General features: G+C 39.2%; 1 protein-coding gene across 1 annotated transcript in view; it reads right to left on the reverse strand.

Annotated features, from left to right (window-relative positions):
• Nucleotides 1-1772: 1772 nt before the first annotated feature.
• Nucleotides 1773-10753, reverse strand: part of LOC106872819 (zinc finger protein 723) — a 12041-nt gene continuing 3060 nt past the window's right edge. Inside the window, exon 2 of the mRNA XM_014919941.2 lies at nucleotides 1773-6897. Coding sequence (XP_014775427.1) covers nucleotides 5838-6605 — 768 coding nt within the window. The 5' untranslated portion in view covers nucleotides 6606-6897 and the 3' untranslated portion in view covers nucleotides 1773-5837. The remainder of the gene's footprint in view (nucleotides 6898-10753) is intronic.

Consider the following 10753-nt stretch of genomic DNA (forward strand, 5'->3'; position numbering starts at 1 on the left):
AAAAATGTGTCCATCGGTGTTCCTTATTTAAAAATTTTTTTAGAAAACTATTTCATTAAGCAGTATGAGACAAATGCAAAAAATAAACAGAGTGACTCCAGCTCATGTTGAATGATTTAGAAAGTATGAATATTATAAAGAACAGATTCAACAGCTTCAAACTCCAAAGTGTTACTAAAAAAAAAAAAAAGAATATAGCTTATTATAGATATTGATTTGGTTTATTAACTCCAGGAAACCTGCCAGTCACCTGTTCACCTACCAGTCTGGTGGGCACACTAGTCAGATTGACTACATTCTCGCTAGGAAACTGGAAAGATGGCTACTTAGAAATGCCAAAACTTTCCCAGGTGAAGAATGTACCCCACAACATAGATTAGTAGTTAGTGACTTCAGGATTAGTGCTAAATGGCTGCCCAGAAGACGACCAGCATGGAAAAGATGGGTCTGGAAGCTTAAGAATCCTCTGAATGGACAGAGATTTAGAGATTTAGGGGCTAGCCAGATTGGAGCAATCTCGAATATAACCAGCTGAAATTGCAAAGATATCTGAAACTCAACTGAGGAAAGAAAACTCCGAATGACCCGTCCTTATTTTCTTTGTATCGTCTATCCGGATGTTTTGTTGTCCTTTTTTTGTATCACTTAATTGTCTGGATGTTTTGCGTGCTTGTCCCATTTTGTATTTTTTAAATATATATATATATATATATATATATAGTGGCGTACGTACACTTTGGTCTCTTATATGTAAGTGTATATTTATCTAAATCTTGTACAACTCTATTCTTTTATTCTTTCTTTCTTTCTATCAGCCCTTTCACGCTTACTTCGTTCTTTCATTCCCCCTCTCTCACATTTCCTTGCCTTCTCATCATGCTCACTTTCCCTCCCCTTTTCACTTCACTGCGTCCCTGTCATTTTTTCTTGCCCTTCCTTATTTCTTCTGTCCTTCTGCCTCTACCTCTCTCTCTCCACGTGACCGTTGTTCGGTCAAGCCTGACCTTTCTTTCTTGGTTTGGCCGCCGTCCGTGCAACATCTATATTCCTTCCTGTGCCTGTGAAATCTTGTATCCCTGTCGTAAGGCTTTATCTCCACACACACCAGCTTAATTTAATTCGTCTTTAGTTGAAAGACACCTGTTATTAGTATTTGTGTAACAATCTGGTTTTTTTCCGTCCTTGTTTTTGTATACATTCGCTGCTTTCTTCCAAGGAATCTAATGCCCATAGCTTAGTTTTTCCTTGGGGCTGGCCAGATTGGAGCAATCTCGAGTATAACCAGCCGAAATTGCAAAGATAATCTGGAACTTGACTGAGGATAGAAAACTCTGAATGACCCGTACTTATTTTCTTTGTATCGTCTATCTGGATGTATTGTCGTCCCTTTTTTATATCACCTAACTGTCTGGATGTTTTGCATTCTTGTCCCATTCTATATATATATATATATATATATATAAACATATATAGATATATAATATATTACTTGTTTCAATCAGACTATGGCTATGCTTGGGCACCACCTTAAGTAATTTCCTTTTTAGTCGAATGAATCAACTTATTGTTTTGTTTTGTTTTTTTGTATCAATTCTGGCATTTATTCTAATTGGTCTCTTTTGTGAAACCACTAAGTTATGGGGACATAAACAGAATGACTCTGGTTGTTAAGAAGAGAGTAGAGGGAGAGAGAAAGAAACTCCAGACAATATAAAATCAATAGTAAGAACAAAAATAACAATAAAATAATATAAATAGTAATAGCAATAATATAAGGGAGAATACTAAATTTTATTAGAACATTTAATACAAAGAAACAGGAAAGAAGAGAGACAATAAAAATAAAAAGAAAAAAGATGGGGGGTAAAGCACCAGATGGGGCTATGAGCCACCACATACCCCATAAAAAATGGTGTGCTCAACCATGCTCCACAGTAATCACTGCCACAGAGAATGGCCAGCAACCTCACAGGGTGTATTTCTCCAACAAGCTGTCGTTATCCCTGTTTTGTACAGGAAATCAGTACAATGGGGTCCTAGAACATCTGACATCTCAAGCCGACCAGGCCCCTGTATTTATTAATTTGAACTATGTACTACTATTTGGCTGTGAGGCAGAACAGAGAAAGGCTAGGTGGTACTAGTCTAGTGATGTCTCTAGCTGCTTGAGGGTTGGACTTTTTTATTCTGGGGGATGGTAAGCCCATCAGTGGACCATCTGGCTAGAGCCAACTCTGGTTCCTGGGCCACATTAGGTTTGGCTATCCCATGGAGTATCTTGACAATGAAGGTGCAGCTGGAAGAGACCAAAGAAAGATAGGCTAGCAGAGCCAGTCCACTGCAGATCACAGACCAAGGCCACCAAATCTAATAAGCAGTTTGACCTGCTGCCTGCCAGCATTGTCAAAACAGACTTTGCAGTTCAGTTCAGCACAGCTCTAGATGGTGTTATCAAAATTACTGAGGCAGCCTCTGAGATACTGACCATGGCACACTGTGTAGTGCAAAAAGGGGCTTAGCCAGAGCAAAGCAATTCTTCAGGAGGAAGAGTACTGGGTGCATGTCAATGAGGCACAATCTCTTGGTCAACTTGGAAGTCTGCAAGGTATTCAGGAGGATTGGGGAGCTAAGGATGTAGACAGTGTCCTTTGGTGTCAGCCAAACCCCCTCCAAGACAGACTGGATATTGAGTTAGGCATCTCAAAATTCAACCTCACCATCACTCACATTAATCACTTCTGACTCGGATGGGTTGATCTCAAGCCCAATAAGCTTTAGGTAGGGAATAACCTGTTGAAGGTCCCTAACTACAGATTTAGCTGCACCACCTAGAGTTGCGTCATCTAGGTACAAGACACTGAAGGGTGAGCAGACTGATTAGGTAACGTCATTGACAACCAGCACAGAAAGGAGCAGACCAAGATAATCCTGCTGGACACCTGTGGAAAAAACGATCCTGTTGTCAGCAACCATAAGTGAGCTAGGTGTACCATAGAAGTATACGAGTGGGTGTAATGAGGGGGTATGCCTTAGACAGTGACCAAAATGTGGTCGCATCTAACGCTGTTGAAAGTTTTTGGAACAAGGCCAGCAATTTTAAGGAAGCGGGTAAGTCAATTACATTGAGGTGCTCAACTAGTACTCGCTTTTATTGATCCTGAAAGGAAGAATGTAAAATCAACCATAGCAAATTTGAACTGGGAATGTAAAGAGCCAAAAGAAAAGCTGCTACGCATTTTGCCCAATGCACTAACAATTCTGCCAATTTACCACCTTAATAATACTAAGAAATCAATAATAATTATAACAGCAAAATCACAACCAGATGAGGAACAACAGTTAGTGGCATACATCACAAGGAGACAGTAAAAGAAAATGACCATTGACAAATTTATGGCATTTAGCTGAGGAAAATGCTATTTGGCAGATATGGTAGGGGTTAGTACATTCAAAATAGTTACAAAACAAAGGCAAATGCAAACCACCAGTTAGGGGCTGCTGCACACGCACACAGAACCAAATACAAGTACACTCACACACTTGGCTTCAGCCACCTGTGTGCACACTTGTACATGCATACAAATACATAAGCTGTCATGTCACATAACCAAACAGCACCTCTTGATGCCATCAAACATGCACAACTAAAACCTTGTCATACTGCCATGCAAATAACCAGCATGTACAATAGTAAGTCCTCCCGAGTTGATTGCACAAGTCAGCAAAGGTGTAACAAACATTTAAACTCCATCCACTGTTAAGAATCATCAACAGTGTGTATATAATCATCAACAAAGGGTATATAATCACAAGTATCTGAAATTGCTATGGCAGGTATTGAAATCCATCGAGTCCAGGCTATTTGCAAAATACTTGATAATGGTGGTGGGATTATTTGGTACCTGCCAAGAAGTTCCAGAGACAATCATGGCCAACGGGTACATATAAACAGATAGGACGATAGAGATGCAAATGCAGGGAATAAACAAAAGAGGTGTTTTTGTATAGGATCTAGGACACAGTTCATTATTCTGCAAATGCAAAAATAGTAGGGCTTGGTGGCATAGATATCACTATTAACATGTTGAGAGCTGAAGACTAGCCTATCTCATTAGTTACAACCTACCCAGTAGTGTCGACAGATTTGAGACTTTTGGTGGGCACAAAACAACCCTATCTCATTGTGTTTATCAAATAAGGGTTACAACTAGCTAATATAATCTCTAACCCAGCTTTAATACAAAGACTGCAGGGATGCTTTCCTTTCTACAGGGCCAGGTACATCCCACTACCAACTGTAATTACTACTGGATAGTGATGTAGAGAACTAATCTTCAGGCTGAAAAAAGAATGTTTATGTAAGGCAATGCCCTGTTTCACAGGGCTCATAGTAGCCCCTATGTAAAACTTAGTACTACTACAAGTCCCTGTGATGTACTTATATACATTGGTCCAAACAGTGCTCACCCGGAGGGATTTTTCAAAGGAGTTCTGCAGTTTTCCCTGGCATGAGGTACCACAGAGTAAGGATCCATATATCACCTCACTTCTAGTAGAGTTGGGTGGGGAAGCAGTTTGGTAAGTACCTTATGTGACAGGTCCATTCTCTTTAATATAGTAATGTTTTCTGTATGTCCACCTTATGCTTCTAACTTCCCACCACCATGGGTTTTATCTGAAGAGGCTCCACATTGTACTTGTTTGCAGGTGCTACATAAGGTACTTACGAAACTGCTTCTACAATATTGGAGGCTTTCATACAATACTTTATCAAAAATTCTGTTTCCCATTTTTTTGATAACCTCTCTATTATTCACTGCACCACGTTGTCTCTGTAATGAGGGATAGCATTGGATCTTAATTGATCTCCATCTTGTTCTCTTCAAGACATCTGCATGTATAGGATAACATCAGATCTGTCATTCTTCCATTACTCCTTCCTCCAGAAACCCCTCATCCCATTTCTTCTGTCAGACACTTGTTCTTTTCCCCTCTCATCTTTCTGTCATTACACTTTCTTGTCTTTACTTCAATGGTTAGACTGACTGCCTCATGAAGGAGTGAAGACTTTTTATTTTATTATTTGTTGGAGCTGGAAGAAAGAGCAATGCCCATGACAAGCACAAGCCCTCCAAGACAAACGAGATAGATGACATCAATGTTGCTGTTGTCATCACGCACAGTAAAGTCATGAGCAGGAAGCAAATTCTAGACCAGCACTCTGGGAAGGAATGACAAGGTGCAGTGATAAGTGTGTGTGTGTGTGGGGGGGGGCTAAGCAATTGAACCCAACAAGGGGAATGAGAAAAGAAGAGAGTTGGGACTGCCTGAGTGGGTGTGACATGAACCCAGCCAACTTCGAGGTGCAAACGCCACTATAGTAGCAATAGAAAAGGCACAAGATAATAGCATACCTATGCGCCAGAGGCTGAAGCATGTCTGTGCATGCAGCAGCATCATCCCCAACAAGGGAACAATACTTAATTTTGGTTCTCATCTGAGCTTTATAAAGTGTCAATAAGAAGTGTGTGTGTGTGGAGGAGGATGTTAAAGTATCTCCTGGCTCCTTACTGAAGGGTTACTAATTAGCATACAATCCTAACTATAAGGATAAGCATTTGCTAGGAGAGATTCTGAGTGATAGGTAGACTTAATAATTGGATCAGTTGTGACGGTTCTAGTTGCATGCTAATCATAATTAAATGCAGTGTGGTGCAATAATGATTTCTTGATATGAATATTATTTGAATTTCCTTGCTTTTGAAAGAGACAATATTAACATCTTGGAGGATGCTTTCAAGCTTTCTGTTCATGGAATCAGTTTAGCAGTTTAGATATCAGTTATATGGCTTTTCTCCTGTATGAATATATTTGTGTCTAGTTAAGTTACCAGTCTGAGAAAATGATTTACCACAAATATCACAATGATATGGTTTCTCTCCTGTATGAATGTGTTTGTGGTTTGTTAAGGTACGTCCATGAGAGAATGACTTACCACAGATATCACAGTGATATGGCTTCTCTCCCGTATGAATGCGCTTGTGAGTAGTTAAGTGACCAGTTACAGAGAATGATTTCCCACAGATATCACAGTGATATGGTCTCTCTCCTGTATGAATGCGTATGTGAGCAGTTAAATGACTGCTTAAAGAGAATGATTTACAGCAGATATCACACTGATATGTCTTTTCTCCTGTATGAATATATTTGTGTCTATTTAAAATATGTCTTTGAGAGAATGATTTATCACAGATATCACAATTATATGGCTTCTCACCTGTATGACTATATTTGTGAGTAATTAAGTGGCTTGTTACTGAAAATGATTTCCCACAGATATCACAGTGATATGGTTTCTCTCCTGTATGAATACGTCTGTGTTTATTTAAATCACCATTTCGAGAGAATGATTTACCACAGAAATCACAGTGATGAGGTTTTTCTCCTGTATGAATATGTTTATGAGCAGTTAGGTGACCTCTTTGAGAGAAAGACTTTTTACAGATATCACAATCGTATAAGGTTTTCTCTTCCTCTTTCAGCATCCCATGTGAAAAATCTATCCTTTCTTTTTCAATTTGGTTCTCACACAATTCATTTTCCATAATTTGTTTTTACTCACCACAGTATATTAATAATTTTGTGTTTAGATATTTCCATACATCAACTGTTATCTTTGCTGATATTGGAATGATGCTGCAAATTCCTTTGTACATTTGTCTAGTTAGTGAAGTAAAGAAGGGTTGCTAATAAACTCATTTGGAGGAAACACTTCATGAAAATTCTCTTGCAGATTTATATAAATGAGATTGTATCTATTCTGTATAACTTCTTCCTTTAGTCTGATATAAAGACAATAAATATTGATGATGCATCTGGATTTTAAAATTCTTCATTCTGAAATTAAAAAAAAAAGTAAAAAGTATAAAGTATAAAGGATACTTAAAATGTAGAGGTTCAACAGTGGAAATTTTACATTTCTATACCAACAAACTAGAATAACTTAATTTCAGTTTTAACTTATTTAAGTTACAACATATAGCTTTTTGTGAATCTACGACTACACATACAACCTCAGATTGTGTACCATTATATATATGTATATGTATAGGCATTAAGATAAACTTACTTGGAAATGGATGCATGGTGTTCAATCATATAATAGTATAAATAAAATAAATATATATGCATATATACATACATATATATATATATATATTATTTATATTATATATAGGCATGTTGATGCATGTTGCATTCAAGAGGTAAGGTGGCAGGGAGCTACAGCCAGTTTCCTCAAAGGCAGATACATGGGTATAAAATCTGGGAAGGTGACAATGACAGTGTAAGTAGTGTGGGCATACTTCTTGTCAAGGACATCCTAAGACCCAAAAGAAATGAAGCTAGTATACTCTGCTGGATATGCAATGTCAGTGTGCATGTACAACAGAAATAGATGGATAGGGTCATAGAGGTAGTCAGAGTGTGCAATAGAGTACTTAAGCTCAGGCTAGTTTTGCAGAATAGAACAGCAACAATTATCTCTGCTTATGCCCACCAAGCAGGTCTACCAAATGAACAAAAGGATTGCTTTTATGATATTCCTCTGCACACTACCTTAGAGACGAATGACAATGATCTCATTTGCATGACTGGGGATTTCAATGGGAATGTTTCATCCACGGTGTACATGGGGGCTATGAAATTGGCTCCTGAAACAAAGAGGGGACAAGGCTACTGGAGTTCTGTTATGTGAATAACCTATTGATCTGCAACACCAACTCCAAGAAGCCAGCCAGCACCTGATAACCTACCAGTCAATTAATCATGCTAGCCAGATTAATTACATTCTCATCAGAGAACTGGATACATGGTTGCTCCTAAATACAAAGACCTTCCCTGGTGAAGAATGTACCCCCTGGCATAGACTAGTCATTAATGACTTTAGACTCCAGGCCAGAAGGATGCCAAGAAATAGAGCAATCTGGAAAAGAAGGATTTGGAAGCTTAAGGATCCTTTATATCGTCAGAGATTTAGGGACAACCTAATTGAGGAATTTGATGAGAGGGAGGAGAAACTACAGACTTGTAACATAGAGGGCAACTGGGAATTCCTGTGGGACAACTTGCTGAGTGCCACAGACTAAATCTGCAGCCAGTGCAAAGTCCCATCCAGACCTAGCCTAATGGTGGTGGTGGTGGTGGTGGAACGATACTCGACAAGGCTATTAGAGCAAAGAAGCAGGTCCGGAAGGATTGGATGCATGGGGTAACAGATAGCCAGAAGAGAAGCTAGGGGACAGGTATATCTAGCCAGGGAAGAAGCAGAAAGAAGAAGTTTGCCTATGTTCAGCAACGTGAGAACCAGAGACTTGAAGTGTTTTGGATTGCAGGGCAGTCTGTGAGAGAAAATTGTGATGACATAGGAGAGAAATGTGTCCATATGGATGATGGTGCACTTGCATTTAATGATTCTGCAAAGAAAGCGGCTTAGAAATGCCATTATGAAAGGCTGCTAAATGTGGAGAATGAATGGGAAAAGAAGAATCTGCCAAATGTTGTCCCAACTGAGGGACCAGCTATCCTAATTGACAGTAGATTAATAGATAAAACAATTAAGGACATGAAGACAGGGAAAGCCCCTAGCTCATCAGGAATCTCCACTGAGATGCTGAAAACATCTGGCATAGTAGGGTATAGCCTACTCATCCATATAGTTAATCAGGTTGTCTATGAGGGAGTCATAGCCAATGATTCGTGTAGTAGCATCATAGTCAAATGCTACAAAAGTAAAGGTGATGTTTTAAACAGAAATAATTACAGAGGCATCAAACTACTGGACCAGGTGAAGAAAGTCACAGAGAGGGTCATAGTTCAATTAATTAGTGAGAGAATTAGGCTAGATGTGATGCAGTTTAGATTTGAGTTAGGCAGTAAGTGGTGTAGGTTATGGTCAAGTCACCTGTATTGTAAATCAGGTAGTTCACAAAGGAGTCAAACCCAATGACTGGAGTAGCAGCACCATAGTCAACTGCTAAAAAGGTAAAGGTGATGCTTTAGATAGAAATAACTACAGGGGGTATCAAACTGCTGGATCATGGAGAGGGTCATAGCCCAACTAATTAGGGAGAGAGTCTGTTTACATGAGATGCAGTTCAGTTTTGTGCCAGGTAGAAACACTACTGATGCTATATTTCTGGTAAGGCAACTGCAGGAGAAATGCCTACCCAAAGACAAACTTCTATACTTGGCTTTTGTTGACTTGGAGAAAGCCTTTGACAGGGTCCCCTGATCCCTTATCTGGTGGGCGATGTGGAAACTAGAGATAGACGAGTGGTTAATAAGAGCTGTACATGGATGTTGTCAGTAAGGTAAGGGTTGGCAATTAGTATAGTGATGAATTTCGGGTAGAAGTAGGGATTCACCAAGGATCAGTCCTCAGCTCCCACTTATTCATCATAGTTCACCAGGCAATAACAGAGGCTGCACTTGGGAGTTCCTCTATGCTGATGACCTTGCTCGCATAACTGAATCACCACCAGAAGGGCCTTAGAGTCAATGTTGCAAAAACCAAAGACCTAGTTAGTAGGAAGGTGAACAAATCACAAATCCCTTCAGGTAGATGGCCCTGCTCGATCTGTAGAAAAGGCATAGGTAGAAACTCCATAAGACGTACCCAATGTAAGCTATGGACAAATAAGAGGTGCAGCAACATCAAAGGAAGGTTAACTTGTATGATAGCTTTTGTGTGCGGCAGATGCACAGGTGCAATAAACACCAAAGATTCTATCACATGCCAAGGGGAGAAACTAGAAGTAGTTGATAGCTTCTGATACCTAAGTGACCAAGTCCGTAGTGGGGGTGGATACTTGGAGAGCGTTGCCGCTAGAATAAGAATAGCCTGGGCAAAGTTCAGAAAGCTCCTACCTTTACTGGTGACAAAGGGCCATGACTGTTAAGAACATACGCAGGCTTGAAAGAAATGAAGCTAGTATGATCCACTGGATGTGTAATGTCAGTGTGCACACACAACAGAGTGCAAGTGCCCTGAGAGAAATGTTGGACATAAGAAGCATCAGATGTTCAATGTTAGCAAAACAAAATCTTGAATATGATGTGTTTGCAAAGGCTTGATAGAAATGAAATGAGCATACACTATTCGATGTGTAATGTCAGTGTGTATGAATGACAGATTGAGTTACCATGCTTCTACAACATTCTACATCATCAAGGCACACAAAATCATGCCACTGGCATGTTTTCTAGAATCTACTGTTCAATCACGAATCTCCAGAATCTAATAGAAATCCCTGATGCTCTTTGTTACCCTGCCTTAAAGTGCATGATCCACTGTCTGCATACTAAAACCTTACCTGGCTGAACAGAGGAAATACAACTACAACTGTTGTTTGTCTTTAAATAAACCCCCAATTTCATTCAAACAATGAAAACCAAATAATGGCTGGCCACAGTTGTGAACGATTTCATGGTTCATTTGCCATCAACAAACAAAAATCATCCGATGATTCTCTTTTCCATTTTGTTGCAGAGACATTTTACCTAAAACCTACTGTTTTTACCAGTTGTTCTACATTTCCCAAACAATAAGTACATTCACTCAAATTGAGTGACAACACTCATGACCTATGAAGTATTCACTTTCTATATAAATATGGAATCACTGTTAGTCATACCAATCCTACAATACCTGAGTGATGACCAGTATTATATATATATATATATATATATATAT

Source organism: Octopus bimaculoides, chromosome 7 (assembly GCF_001194135.2).
Source record: "Octopus bimaculoides isolate UCB-OBI-ISO-001 chromosome 7, ASM119413v2, whole genome shotgun sequence".
NCBI lineage: Eukaryota > Metazoa > Mollusca > Cephalopoda > Octopoda > Octopodidae > Octopus > Octopus bimaculoides.